The sequence below is a fragment of the Cupressus sempervirens genome, chromosome 8 (assembly GCF_028749045.1).
Source record: "Cupressus sempervirens isolate cs-2001-9-10 chromosome 8, ASM2874904v1, whole genome shotgun sequence".
NCBI classification, from domain to species: Eukaryota; Viridiplantae; Streptophyta; class Pinopsida; order Cupressales; family Cupressaceae; genus Cupressus; species Cupressus sempervirens.
Window position 1 is genome coordinate 740,644,262 of NC_143125.1, and position 16,078 is coordinate 740,660,339.

At 35.8% G+C, this 16,078-nt stretch overlaps 1 protein-coding gene across 3 annotated transcripts; it reads left to right on the forward strand.

Annotated features, from left to right (window-relative positions):
- Positions 1–1,054: 1,054 nt before the first annotated feature.
- On the forward strand, positions 1,055–14,246 carry SE (C2H2 zinc-finger protein SERRATE (SE)). Of its 3 annotated transcripts, none has more exons than XM_089795177.1 (12): positions 1,055–1,603; positions 4,539–4,657; positions 4,857–4,908; positions 11,285–11,359; positions 11,504–11,578; positions 11,691–11,738; positions 11,862–11,930; positions 12,039–12,848; positions 12,946–12,994; positions 13,185–13,495; positions 13,592–13,810; positions 13,953–14,246. In XM_089795177.1, exons 1-12 carry the CDS (start codon positions 1,272–1,274, stop codon positions 14,011–14,013), a joined length of 2,220 nt encoding a protein of 739 aa, XP_089651303.1. In that variant the 5' UTR covers positions 1,055–1,271; the 3' UTR covers positions 14,014–14,246. The 3 variants fall into 3 exon arrangements, with proteins under 3 accessions (XP_089651303.1, XP_089651304.1, XP_089651306.1); XM_089795180.1 differs by lacking the exon at positions 1,055–1,603 and adding an exon at positions 4,047–4,274; XM_089795178.1 differs by lacking the exons at positions 4,539–4,657; positions 4,857–4,908.
- Positions 14,247–16,078: the final 1,832 nt, after the last annotated feature.

Consider the following 16,078-nt stretch of genomic DNA (forward strand, 5'->3'; position numbering starts at 1 on the left):
ACACAAAAAAACCTAATGTCAAATGGAGGTTGCAAGGTACTCTTTTAAGGCACTTCGATGACTTTCTTGCTTTGGATCTATTAGTTGAGCTTAAAGTTAGTGACATAAATTTGTCCATCTCTATGAAAATTAGAAAATATGAATTTAGAAAAAAATGTTGAAAGAAACCTCAAAGAATGTTCCATAAAAAAAAGTTTCAAGAAAATACGAAAAAATGAGAAGCTAGTTTTTAAATTTTTTTTTTTTGATACTTATGATATAACATTATTGAACTTCTTTAAAGAAAAAATATTATTCCCCTTGCTTCCCGCCACCGCTAGATGGTGGATGGAGGCGCCGCTTAGCTTCCCCGCCTTGTGGTGGTTTTGGTTGGTCCCTGGCTCCTCCTCTTGGTGCTCATCGAGTGTTTTATGGGAAATGGCCTCACCTGGATTTGGTGATTTCTCCTCTGTGGCCAAAGTTCAAAGATGCGGAGTCTGCCACTGATCCTCCTGCTGCTGCTACTAAAGATGGCTAGACTGTTCCTAGCTCGCCCCCCAATCCCAAAGATGATTGGGGCTTCCATGACAGAGACGAACCACCACCCTTGGCTGGCACTGCTTTGGCTGCTTGAGGTTGCCTTATATATGTTTTTTTTTTATGAATAGTGTATGAGTCCGGCTACGGGCGTATGTTTTTTCTTTGGCTACGACCGTGTGAACTCATTCGCGAGATGATCTTATATCCCTCGACCCTTTTTTGTGAATTGTATTCTTAGTATATTTTTATTAATAGAAAAGGACTATTCATCCAAAAAAAATCACATTTTTCAATTATTAAAAAAAATAAAATAATAAATATATCTTTTTGTGCAATGAAATATAATACTTTTATAATTGATTATATGGAAATTGGCACTCTCACGAGGAACTACTAATAATAAGCATACATTTTTTCTTTTTTGTGCAACGAAATTTATTACTCATTATTATTATTAATTTAGTCGGTAAGTTGTTTTCGTTATAATTTTGTGCAAACCCTTATATCCTTCTTCGATTGCTGTCCTTAAGAGCCCACCATCAATTGCAGAACAAGGTGCCACAGATAAAAATATAATCTTCCTGGGCATCAAAGTTACTCTCTTTCGATCCTCGAAGCAGTTTTTAGGCTTGGCTCAAGGTTTTTTCATACGGACAAGTCGGACGGGGGAAGGAGAAATCTACTCGGGAAGATTGCACCTCGCGAGACAGGCCTGAGGGTTTTAAATTTGCAGCTGAATCTGAAGCTCTTTAATGACGGATGTGCTGGACATGGCGCCCGCTGAAGCCCTAGATCGCCGCAGGGAGCGGCCAGCGGAGCGAAAGGAGAAGGAGAAGTCGGTAACAGAAGATCGTAAACGAGACAGGGATTCTCGAGAAAGAAGAGATGATAGAGACGACAGGCCGCCTCGCAGAGGAGATTACAAGCGCAGGCACAGCCCCAGCCCCCCACCGTACGTCCCACGCGACCGTCGCCATTCTCCGCCCTCCAGGCGTTCGCCTCCTTACAAAAGGTCTCGCAGGGACGATGCTTATGACGGCCGTCGCGGCAGCCCTAGAGGAGGCTTTAACTCCGATGATAGAAGGTACTTCCTCTGCTCTCTAGATGTAAACCTTAAGCTTTGTAAATGTCTGGTTTATTTGTTTTTTTGAACTGTTGCATTTATCTCGGGAAGTTTTTTGTGTTACCCTCGCGGAAGTTCAAAATTTCGCGATTTCCTTCTTCGGAAATATTTTATGAGGCCTTAAATATAAGTAAATATCTGCTGCAACGTTGTCTTGAATCTTTGTTTGGCGAATAAATTCCTCAATGTATCAACTTCCAAAGTTCAAAATCGGGAATTCGTTTTCCTTTCTATTGTCTCCGCTGTAGTGTACAATTGTCGCCGAAGTTCAAATTTGAGAATTCATTTTCTTTTTAATTATCTTTGTCGTATTGTACGATTATTGCCAAAGTTCAGTTCTTTTTTTGTAATCTTTAGTGTACAATTATTGCAAAGGTTAAGTTTTTTTTGTAATCTTTGTTGCCGGGCACAATTTACTAAATGTTTTGTCTCTTGGACAATTGATTTGACCCTTTTTGCGAGAATTTTATTGCTCGTATGTGTCAATGTGTTAATGCTATCATGGATCAAATTGTTTTGGTGTTGGAGCAACCACACTCGAGGTTCACACTCCTGAACGCATCAATGGGACTAATGGCATGTTAGTTAGAACTGGTTTGTTGGAAATTAACTCACCCATGCTCTCCGGAGACTCCTGCATATATATGTCCTTTATTGTTTCATTTTATTCTTTCGTCTCGTGGGAAAGACATCTCGAACCAGCAGGGGTTGAATCATGTCGGACTATTTGAGAGCATAGATTTCTCACCAACTGGACTTGGATTTTAAAGGCGCTTGTTAATTTAGCTTTGGAAATCAATCTATTATTTCCTACAGTATTGTCAGTCTTCTGATTTATAGAACTTCTCATAGGGTTCTGTTGCGAGAGAGTCCCTATAACATAGTGTGAGATTCTTCTATAACAACCTTTGTTTTTGGTTTATGTATTCATCACCAGGGAAGAGAAAACTGATCCGGCACTGGCTTTTGAAACTATGAAATTTAAAGTACCTATGCTGGTTGATCGGAAAGACTCTTAATATGTCTTTTAAAACTAATTTTTATTTTTATTAACTATTTGAAAGTCAACTAGATTAAAACAAGACCCAACTGCGTCCAACAGTTATCTAACAGTTGTGAGATCTCTGTAAGCACAGTTTTTTTGGCCGACTGGATTCTAACTATGTGGGTGGTCATTATTACAAGTTATTTTTTTATTTATCAGAAGTTTGTGTAAATTATTATTTATTTTAGTGAGCATGCTCGTTTACTTGTATCTTTTCATGAAACTCATAATGCAGTGTACACAACTCTTTAGTTGTAAACAGTGGAACTTGTAGTTTTCTAAATCATGAATAACAATGATTACTTTTGAATCGAGCAGTATAATTCTGTTTTAGTTTTTAAAAATAATGTCATGTAATCTCGGTTAAGTGAATTTTGAACAATCGTTTTTTGATACCAAGGTTCTGTAACTCATTAATTTTTGAAACGTGTCAAACTGTTCACATAAGTGTCTTCAACTATTATTAATTCTGAACTCTAATTGTCTTTAAATCCAATTTAATGCAATATGTCAATTATTTTACTAATCAGAGTTTTGCCGTGTCAAGTTATTTCCAAAATAAGTCTTAGACATTATTCATTTTGCTTTTCAACAGCCTTAAATGTTTTTCTCATGTAATTTTGGGTTATCATTGCTTGTATTTATTGTCATTAGGAAATGCTATTGGCCTTTGAAGGACTTATACACAATTTTCTTACGTAATTTTTTTATATCAACTGATCTGTACCGAATGCAAAAAAAATTGAAGGTACCGCACTAAGTACAAACAAGATGCAGGAACCATTTATATTTGATTTCTTGGCACTTATCCAGTTTTATAATTTGATTTCATTAATATATGAAGTATGCATAGGCTACATGTTGAGTACGTGATGCTTGTATAAAAAAGCCCTTCCCATTTCTGCAACATGGCTAACTCATTTAAAGGGTTCTCTTAGAAGTTGTTAACAAATTAGCTACATTCTGTGGATGAACTAAGTAGACTGAACATCCTATGGTGTGTGTTTACCTATTGGTCTTGGTACTCTATTTCCTAATAAACTATTCAAATTCTACTTATTTGTTGTTATTAAGGTTATATAGTTTACTAATAAAACCTTTGATACAGTTCTAAACGATGCTCCATTGCTGCGCCCAAGTTTTGTCTTCTTACACGGATATACTCTTTGGCATTCTTTCTAACAGATTTATATTGCTACAGGCATATGGCTGAATAATATTGGTAGAGGCATATGGCTCACTTTTCTGCGACTTTAATCAAGAATTGACAGTGCAGATTTTTAAGAAGAGAGTTCTCAATACTAGATTTTAGGTCCTCTTTCCAAAGCAGAGAACCCTATCTCTGACATAAGTTTTGAGTGATCAGTTTAGATACTTGTGAGCTATCTTTTAATTTTAATGGTCCTGCATGACCATTGTCAGTTTTCTGAGAGAGTTAGGAAAACAATTTATGAGAGAGTACTTATTCTTCATCAGTAACATTATTACTGGAAGAGAGCAGCCAAGGTTGATTGTGCGGGATTCAAATCTTAAGGATTAGTAGAGATGGCTGTTGACTTCAGCTGCCAATCACAGCCAGAATAAGAGGTGCCAAGCTTGTGACATCAACAAACATTAAGTCTATTTCTATTTCTAGTTGTATAATATTTATTTTTACTTTCTTATTAATCCTGATGGAATTAGTATGTGATTTTCTGTCTGGAGCAGTGAGCTATCTTTTGCTAGATTATATGCTTTCTGAGGATCTTTTGCTATACAGGAAAAGGGTATAAAGCCATTGGCAGAAGTAGTTTTTGCACCTGTGAGATATTATATCTTGATTGTTACAGTTTTACTCAAACTGAGTTGCAGGTTCGGTTATGATGGGATTGGAGATAGAGGAATAATGGGTGGAAGAGCTGGATATGCAGATGAAAGACACCATGGTCGGCACTTAGGACGTGCTTCTGGTTTTCAAAGTGGACCTCCAGGTACTTTTAAGGGTTAAAAACATACAAACACTCTGATCTCTGAATAAGAGTTAACTAGCCATTTTGTTTCCATCACATTAAAGATGATGTTTTGGGGCATTTTCTTTGTTGTGGATTTCAGCTTATGTAGGATCACTGTGAAATTCCTTTTGTTGTTTTCTTTCATATTTCTGATAAATTTTGTTGCTTGTTATATCAGACTGGCCTGGTGCTGGACGTACAGGCTTCAGTGATATGGGTGCTCCTCAACGGTTGGTTTTTTTCTCCTTTAATCATTTCTGTTCATTTTGAATTGTTTTGGATGCATGATATTCTTCTTGCCTGCTTATTTTTAATATATTTCTGGTCTTTTGTTTTTCAACTGTAGTGTAATTATCATCTGCATATCCATCTCATCCACCCTTTATTCCTCTATCATATCCTCCAATTCCAGCATAACCATACATTTAACTCATTTTGAGTAAAACTGTAACAATAAGGATACAATATCTCACAGGTGCAACAACTACTACTGCCAATGATGTTATACCCTTTTTCCTGTATAACAGAAGGTCCTCAGAAAACTTATAATCTAGCAAAAGACAGGTCACCGGTCCGTCCAGAAGAAACACATACTGATTCCATCAGACATAATATCTGAGTCGTGACTGCATTTTGCAAAGTAGGATTAAGGAAGTCTAGGAAATTCTTATCTTGTAATCTTAAGCAACTTCAAACTCTCTATACGGGGCAATCTTTGTTGCCATAGAAAGAATATGAACACTAGAGTATTTTGGACTTAAGTGCGAAGGCAAGAAGATCTGGCAAGGTGATCATTGGGTTCCAACTTTCTTCATTAATTGTGTTAACTTGTTTGAAAAAAATTCTTTTTCTTGTCGTGCTTTTTAACATTTATGATGGTTTATCTCTTCTTAATGATAGAGTGAATGTGATTGTATACCTCTTTGAAGAAGGTCTTGTCCAGGTCAATATAATGAATTATATCCAAAATGGGCTTGGTGAAACTAAGGAGATACTACACGATCCTACCAAGAGTCAGCGAGGATCATTTGCTTAATTTTTGTTACTCACGCAATGAAAATTGTTGCTTTGCCTTCATGTGGACAAAGTTTGGGTAATGACTATGCTTAAAAGATCCCTGTCTCATTATAAGTGTGTCAGAGACATAATTGGTCTCAACAACCTATCTGAAAAATAAAAAATAAAATAATTAAAAACAAATTTGAAAGAAGAATTAGAGTACACAATTGAATTATGATTTTAGTAATTTAGTTTAAAAAATTTAGTTTTCAAGTAACTAAAGTGAAAATTAACTATAAAATTTTATATTACACTTCACTTACCTCCAATAGCTCTAATTAAAATTTTGAAAATGATGTAAAAATGCCTCCTGACATCTTTTTAGTTTTAGATGAACATTCATCTCCGTAGCCTCTGCATAGAACTCTTTCATTCAATCTTTTTAGCATAAAATTGAGAGTGGGCTGCATAAGGTGTTCAAAAGGTGCATATATAGCTTTGCTCAATCAACAATCCAATAACTCTACAATTCTTTGTGTTATCCATCATCACTTGAACAATGTTATGGGTCTTGCTTCTTATTGGCCATCCTTAACCCGCTCTGCACAATCTAATGCACTTAAAAACATTGCCCCTTAGGGGGAGACTGCTATGACATTGGTTAATGACCAAGTTTTAAGATCTTTCCACCCATGGAAAACAATGGACACCCTTGTCGTGGCCCATGAATCGATAATGGGCTTCAATTATTTTTCCACAAGCATGACCATTTTATCTAATAAGTGCCACAGATCTCATCATTTGGGTCTTTTGTACCTTTTGGGAGCTTTATTAAAATATCTCACTATTGTTTATCAATATGCTTACTAAACAACATTGACTGCCAATCCATTTGTATAAATACATCTTGCTATGTGTTGATTGTCAATAGCTAGACTCTCATTTTGAAATGTAGTTTCTAGAGGTTGTTTAGTTGTGCGGTTTGTTATGTGCTCTTCACATTTGAGAATCACAAAAAATTGATGGTTGTTAGCACAACATTAGGATTAGATGTGAGCAAAAGGGGTTCAGCAAGAGCTGTTAGCACAAGATTAGGATTAGATTGGGGGTAAAAGGGGTTCATTTTGATATTCCTTTTGCTAAAAGGATGATTTTCTCCGTGGCTTGTTAGTTTGTATGCTTGCTTGTGGTGGATGACATATGCTACCACTTGCTTTGATGGCACATGAATTCCCATTCTTTCCAATAACGACTTTGATGCTTTCTGTAGGTAGTAAACAGAAATGGGCTATCACTTGATTATATGAACTGGAATATATAACATCACAATCTTGGCGAATTCATAGGTACTCCCCCCATTGGTTACCAAAACTGCAGATTGGAAATCCAAGAGCTTGCCACTTCTCCGATAGGACTTCTCAATCAGTTTTGGGTCTTGGCCAATGAACGGGAACACTTCTCGATTCCCCTACACTTTAGGCTCCGCTACACCTAGGCGGGTAAACCTTCACCTCAAACACTGACTATTTGGTTCAAGGCTTTTCTATAGCAAATTTAAACTTCTAGAGTTCTCTGACTGGCAAGATCCTTGAACTTGATGAAAATGAAAATTGGATGCTAGATGATGGTTAAATGTTTTGTATAATTAAATAATAATTAATTTGATACTTTTAGAAGAAATATATAGGATTTATGACTTCAATAATAAAAAGACCAGTGCCTCTACTCATCTGGGCAATAGAGTGAACTTCACTGAATTATCACGTACAACTTTATAATGCTTTACACACTTTACTGCCAACAATTAAATAATCGAGATGTGATAGACCAAATATTATGCAATCTTAAATTAGTCCAGATTGAATTTTAACTCCTTTGGTAGGGAGACAAACTGGATAGAAATACATAAATGATTTAATATTTCATAATATCTATAATGATCAAATTCAAAATGCTAAATGATTGTGTCCACTTATCTGACATTTAAATTGTATACAGAATTCCAGAAAATAATTACAAAGGATGATTTGCCTGCAGTTTAAATCTCCACGCTTTTAATAATAAACAAAGAACATTTTATTTTATTATTAAAATAAAATAATAGAATTTTTATTACAAAGTCATACTAAACCCCTTATTCCTCCATACAATAAAAAATATGAAATACTTTCTCCTAAGAGAATATAAAATATTCATATCCGAATGTGTGAATGTTCGGATATCTTGAATTTGTCTTCCTCTCCAACATCTAACCTTATTTATATCCTCTATATGTCTTTGGAAGTAACTTTTCAAATCAAAAGTTATATTCCTTTTAAATTGATATTACACTTCCTGATTAATTAATCATATCATATATCATTTCCAATAGTTAATAATGTATTTTATTAAGTGATAACTTTATTCATCGTAATCACTTTACTCCGAAACATTATTGATGAATATCATTTTAATATTTGATTGCCGCTAGTCTTTGTCTTGGTCCTTTGAATATATTTGGTGATAATATTTCATTCTCCCATAAGCTCCTCCCGATTTGTATTTTCCTAAACCACTGCATTTTAAGTCGGTATCTCCTAGCTAGAATTGAACATCCCATACATGAGTGGAGTCATTTTTAAGTTGCTTCTTGCACAATACCATGCTATTCAAGGCCATCGCTCAGCCATGATATCTGCATATACTCACGGGAACAAGTTTCCGACCAGAACCTTGGGTATTATTGGATTTTTGTGTTTACCGTCTCATCCTCATGTGTATTGGTTATATAAGTTTGTCTTCAATGTGTCATCAGGGTGCCCATCACTGTGTATCCATTTACTCACGTTGTTGTTACGATTATAAAATGGCTTCCAATTCTTTGACTTCATCCATATACGCAAGGCATGTAGACCAATGTCCATCTGGAGCAAATGATTCCCATCAATATATGCATTGCTCATGATTCTGAACTACATCCATACGTGATGGTTAATAAAAGTCTCTTAGGTATATATCTTGTATTTTCATTAATCCCATGATACTTCTCATGAATTTGGAGGTTGACTGGAATCTATATTTTGTACCTTTTTCATGCCCTGCGTCCCTATTCTGAATTATAAGATTCATTCTCTTTGATTGTTGTCATCACTCATGTGGATTTGTGTTATGGGCACTAGAATCTCCATTATCGAGGATGGGAGATGAATCAGAGATCATGTCAAAATACTAAGCTCTTCAAGAAAATCATTTCCAGCATTTAGGAATCCTGTTTCTGCCACAACATCCCATGCATCCATAACAACTGCAACTGACATCCTCAAGATGGTTGGGATGAGTCTGGAAGAGAGTATCATACATGTCATAAGACTTGTATTTTTGCTTACTGTTTACAGAACCTGAGACATTTTCAACAGATTTGTTTTGTTCTTTAGTTTTGATATTTTTACTTTATTTGATGAGAATACTTCTCTTGGTTGCATTATTCATCCTGTTGCAGGTCTTCCTTTTGCTTTCCCTCAACCGCCCCAGCTTTAGCATCACCATATAATATCAGTTTGGATATGTGTGTCTCTCAACTCCTGTCAATAAACAAAACACTCTCTTCTTGGACTTGCTTTATAAGAACATATTATATCTTCTCATTGTGAAGGATGCATAATGAAAAATCTTTTAGATCATTAGTACTGATTTGCAACACGTTTGCTCAAATGGAGGCAAAAGAATTCTGAGCTCCATCACCCCCATCACCTAGAATTAGATGTATCTTTTCAAAGGTACTCCTTCCATCACCTATAATGAGATGTATCATTTTGACATACTTCCACAGAGGAGAATTCGGATCTGTGTTGAGTTTATGTCAGTTAATGGAGCTAGGACTATCTGTTGTTGTAATTCCCATGGTGAGAAATTTAATGAACAATATATTCAAAACAATATTTTTAAAATTTATTTTATTTATATTAGGAATACATTGTGAGGATCCGGTTTTAATGAGTCCAAGACAAAACCCTTAAAACGTGCCAAATTGAAACCAATAAGCCAATTAGAAAACCATTATAGTTTATGATATTATCACCATAGAATCTGTATAACAGATAGGTTTAACCATCATTGTAGTATTGAAAGATCAAAAAGGCTATAGTTACAATAAACTGCTTCATATTTTAGACTTCTGTAGAATCAGGGTGTGGGCAGAAACAAACTACTCCCAAAGAGCCTTGTCATCACTATCACAATCAAACATTCCAATATGAGGCTCATTGTCGTCCTCCTGATTAGGATCTTTTGACAATTTGCTAAAAATAAATAAAGCTTAAAAACTAAAAAAGTCATGTAAGACACAGCTTGTCAGAATTTCAAGCATGATAATATGACTTCAATGTATCTGAATCCTTTGGTTGTTAATCATAAAGGCTATGCACAGTCCTTTTTGGCTCTGTGGTTCTCTGTTTGGCAGTTGTATTTAGTTACTCAGATGAGTTGTTTCAGTTAGTGTAAATAAGTAATTATTATTACACTTTAGTTAAGTTTACTTAGGTTAAATGCATTATTTTATTATTTATCATATAGACACCTAGGAGTATGTGTAGTCATATGAGTTGTCTTGGTGACAACATAGGAGTTTGCATAAATCATCTGAAATGTCATGTAGACAACATAGTTGTTCGCATTCTAATTGAGCACATGGTGTTTACAACATCTCTTTACGAGATACACCTATGTAAGCTTATCCTCTCATCATCGCACTAACTTCTGTGCTCAATGGAGTATAATCCACTCTTGGTGGACATGTGCTTAGTTGTGAGGCTTATCACTTTGCTGACTCCTAATCATTCTAGATGCCTTTATATACAGGCACTTCTAGTGTGTATTGTACATATGATATTCTCATTGTTGTTATTCTGATCATCCATTATTTGTCCATATTGTGCTAGTGTTCGAGCTTCTTGATCTTGGTGTTATTTTGCCCTAAGGCAAATTCTTACAGTTTTAAACTGGTATACCCAATTACTCTAATAGGTTGATTTCTTTATTTGTCTGAAATAATGATCAAGTTTATTAAGAAAACCATTATTAAGGCTATTTTCTAGTTACGAAACTTGCTTAGGAGGTGCAAGTCCTATTGAGAAACTCAGAAATGAAATATTACAGAGGAACACCATTGCTTGAAATTGTTGGGTTCATCCCATGGTCTTCTGTTTAGTCAAAGGTAGATGATATGATAAATCAAAATGACTTTTTTAGCATATATGACAGATATGTAGTGTTAATAGAAACTTCTCTGTATGTGAGTAATTTATAATGTTTGCTCCCAACTTGTGGGGAAATAATTTATCTGATTGGTTAATATGTTTGGGCTTTAAATTATTGCAATCCCTTTCTCTGTGCATCTTCAAAACTCCCTGTAATCTTCCATACCGAAAATGATGAATCTTTGTGCCTGAGCATTTTTGTCTCCTGGTAATGCATACTTCAGGATTTATTTGTGTTAGTATCTACTGTAATTTGGCAATCAAATTACACTTTCTGGTGTTAGTCTTTAGTTCATTCACACAGTATCAATTATTTTTGCTTTAGAGGTTTATTCAGCTATTTGGTAATCTAATGAAAGAAAAGTGCTTTCAGGGAAGGGTTGATGTCTTATAAACAATTCATACAAGAGCTGGAGGATGACATTGAACCAGCTGAAGGAGACCGCAGGTAGTATTTTAAACTATGAAACACCGAGAACCTTATATGTATGTGGAGAAGGTACTTTTAATCAATTTCAATATCTTTGTTGACATCCACTGACTTTATGGGATCAAGTGCTGAATTCAAAAGTAAATCTCGAATGTTCAACAGATACCAGGAATATAGAACAGAATATATAAATACTCAAAAACGTGCATTTTTTGAGGCTCACAAAGATGAAGACTGGTAAGCTGTATTTCAAACATCAGCATCTTTTCTACTGACATCATAGAAAGGAAATTTTTCTCAAATTCTTATAAAAATTCTGTATCAATACTATTTTTTATATGTGATGTAGGCTGAAGGATAAATACGACCCTTCACATTTGGAGGCTGTCATACAAAGGTTAAGGAACAAACTTCTCTTGTGCCTCGGAAATTTCTCTGACAAAATTATTAAATCTATGTTTCTTTCCTTAAAGCATATCTCTCTTTATTTGGTGATGCTAACAGAACTGTGATCTGCCAGGAGAAATGAGAATTCAAAGGCAACAGCAAAAGAGTTTCTGCAAGAGTTAGAAAATGGAACCCTAGATGTGTAAGCTACCTATACTATTGCGAAATAAAAAACTATTATAATTTTAAACTTATAATTGATGTCTAGTGCTATCAGAATCCTCTGATATTTGCTTGATTTTTGGTTCAGAGGTCCAGGTGCTACAGGATCAATACCTTCATCTGCGAAGGGAGGGCAAGGAAGTGACCAGAACTCAGATGATGATGCTGATGTTAGTGGCAAAAGGAGGCGGCATGGTAGGGGCCCAGCAAAGGAAAATGACCTCATTTCTAGTGCTCCCAAAGCACATCCAGTGAGTTCTGACCCAAGGCGAATAAAAAAAGATATAGATCTTGGACAAGCTCTTATTCGAAAACTAGATGCAGAGAAAGGTATAGATGATAATATTCTTGGTGGTTCAGAGCAAGATAAATTTGATGGCGAGAAATCATTAAGTTGCCCAATAGGTGTAGTGATTGTAAGAGGTGCAAACACTGTGAAGGGATATGAGGGTATAGAGCTCTTGGATGTTGTTGTGACCTACTTGTGGAGGGTTCATGGATTAGATTATTATGGAATGACTGAACTGAAAGAACCTCCCAAAGGCCTACGCCATATAAGAGTAGAAAGCAAGAACAACAATGATGAGACAGCTGCAGTTGAATGGGAGAAGAAATTGGATACTACTTGGGAAGCCAGGTTAAAAGGTCAGGATCCACTAGAAATCATGTCAGCAAAGGAAAAGCTGGAACTTGCGACAATTGAAGCTTTGGATCCATATGTGAGAAAAATAAGAGATGAAAAGTATGGATGGAAATATGGTTGTGGAGCTAAGGCTTGTACAAAGCTATTTCATGCAGCTGAATTTGTGCACAAGCACTTGAAATTGAGGCATCAAGATCTTGTTGCAGAGCTAACAGCTAAAGCACGTTCAGAGATATATTTTAATAACTACATGAAGTAAGACATTGTTGGAGGTTAAGATTAGATAGACTCTTTTCTCTTTTCCTCTTTTCCTGTTTATTTTGTTAATTGACCAAGTTTATGGATATATCAGTGATCCAGATGCACCTGGTTCTGCAGTAACAACACAACAGTCGGGACAGGTATGAATGACCATTTTACTAAGGTATTATTGGAATTGCAATATAGTTTTATGGATTAAACTGTGTAATAATTTTTCTTTTAATAGTATCTCCCTATATATTGACTGGAAATTTGACACTTCAATTATTGAAATTCGCTCATTATGTTCCTATGATCTGATTGTAATCTTTCTTCCTCGATTCGTCACAGAGAGACAAGTCACGCAGACGGAAGGTAGGACCTGGTATTGGTGGTGATGTTTTATCAGGTTCTGGAAGTCGAGGTAGAGATGTTGACCATCCTGATCGAGCAAGTAGAAGGGAAATTGAAAGGATGGACAGGAGTAATGATGAAGATCGTTATGATAGGAATGAGAATTCACCATCTCAGGATTATCCTGGAGGCCAAGATGTTGGTGATTCCTCAATGTTTGATCCTTTTGGACAACCAATGCATGGACCAGCTTTTGGTTCTGACATGCCACCGCCCCCGCCCGTTTTAATGCCTTTACCAGGAGCTGGGTGGGTGATAATATACTATAATTTTATTTGTGTTTTGGTCCTTGAAATGTCCCACGGCAATAATATTTCCATCATGATTTTTATTGAAATTTGCAGACCACTGGGCCCCTTTGTGCCTGCTCCCCCTGAAGTTACAATGCGAATGTTGAGGGAACAAGGTGGACCTCCACCTTTTCATCCGGCTGACAACAATGGTGGTCAACGTGGACGGAAGGGACGTTCAAGCGGGGCACCTTTGGGAGGAGGAATGATGGATTCACAAGTTATGCTTCCAATATCCCCAGGATTCCGCCAGGATCCTCGCCGTATAAGGAAGTAAGCCTTGTTCTGTTTTTGTGAATGTTCTCTCACTTCAAGTTTTTGTGATAATTTTTATTTGGGAGTTTAGTCAATGTGGTCATATTTTGTATCCGCATACAACACTGCAGATTGCTAATCTTATTACATGTTAATGCAGCTATCATGACCTTGATGTTCCAGAAGATGAAGTTACTGTCATTGATTATAGAAGTTTGTAGGGCAGCTTGTCCATACATTTGGTCCTGCTAGTTGAATGGAGTACCAAGTTCTTTGTTCCTGGATGTTGTTTCTGGGGAATGTTATGCATGATGTAGAAGCAAATAGCCCTCGACTTCAAATTGATTTGGATGTATCCTTATTTTAATTTTGACTAAACATACGTTCACAGCTTCAATAATTTGGTGTATGCAAATCTTTAATGTTCCAAATAATGTAACTATATTTTTGGTCATTAACTCGTGCAATTTGTGGCTTTAGTAGTTAGTTAAAAATTGTAGAACGAACTATTTGATACTTTGAAGTTGCAAATTACCGGTTGTGATATCTGACAACGTCCAAAATTATTGATATGCATTATCGGTATGATTTTTAGCTACAGCTTACGGTCTTGATAAAATTGAACTTCGGAGAGATTCTGATTACTCAATCGAAAGATCTAATATTTATACTTCATATACCATGATAAACAGGGTGAACCTTATTAATTCACAAACATATGACATCCTTTGATGATAAAGTGTGGTCCGTGCAAAAGTATTATTCTGAGTGAATTGTAAATACATCTATCTCTAATATTGGTGATTATATTACAATATACTCTTCTGTTGGCATAAGATTTTTTCAAAAATAAGCTGTAGACATCAAGTGCCCAAATGTGGAAAAGCTTTAACAAGCGTATGACAAATTGCTTCTTAGGAACATTTAAAAATTATACCACCCCGCTGCTTAGGGAAATTGGCCAAACAGCATTTGTTGCAGAAATTTTTAAGAATTGCATTTGATTCGTGGATCGCAGAAGTGACATGCTTACAACAAACACAACTAAATTGTTGCTCATTTTTCAATTAAGGAAAGAGAATCTGTTTTTTTGTCGAGTATGGTTAATATAAGCTATTATTGAAAGGATAATCAATTTGTTGAAGGATGGAGCAGACTCCCCTTCCCCACACGGAGAAGGCTAATTAAAATAAAATAGGATGCAGTATACAAGTTCAGTCATTGAAGAGATCGAGGGAGCAGTCATTTGCTGTAGTGATATGGTGGAAGCAAAACGAAGATTCCTTGGTCGGAAATAAGCGTAGGGCCCGTCCCGAGACCGAATTCTGAAAGTTTGAGCAAATGAAGAATTTAATAAGAATGTTGAAAAGATTTTGCCATTGCGTTTCCTTTGTCGTCATTTTCCTGGTTAACCATATTGGAATAAGAATTGGTCGGGCTCCATGTATTTCTTGACATTGTTTTCGCTAATGAATTGAATCGAGGAGATTAGATGATCTCTCTGAATATTCTAGGATTCGATCCATGAGCAGAATACCAGTAGAGATCAGGAGCGAGACATCTCTCTAAATAACATCTTCGGATAGATTTCTAAGGAGCGAGACATCTTTATAAATAACATCTCCGGGTAGATTTCTAAGCCAGGAAAAGTTCTTGTAGCGTGCATGGGATAACGGTTGAATATTAGCATTTGACATGAAAGGAGTGCACCCTAGTCTTCAATATCACATGAAGAAATCTGAACTATTGTATTGTGTGATATTCATATCGGGTTTTTAATTGTGTAGTTTTTGAATTAAATTCATTGACTACTGTTTGATGAGTAGTGATTCTCATGGTAAAAAAACACTGAACACTAATTGGATATAGGTGATGCTCACATATGTGAAGCTAGAGGACTTCTTGGTAGGTCACCTATTCCAGTACTATATAGGTCGGGCATGCTTAATTACAAAATTTCCTCTAGTGTATCTTATCCTCAATTTTATTAATTTCAATTTCTTAACACATATCATGAGACTAAGTCCCTTCTGAACAAAAAGATGATAGGCTTAGTTTGTTATCAAATAGTCTTAGGTTAGAACCATCTACATATGAAGAGCATATTTTCACACCCATTACATTGTCAAATATAAATGCCTCACTAATGATGGTGTAACTAGAAGGTTTATAATATGCTATTGGATGTAAAACTAGCAATTGCACCTATATGTGCAATGGACACACCAAAGATATGTGGAAGGGGACAAATAAATGTGAATTTAAAAATGAATGAAAGTAGATGTA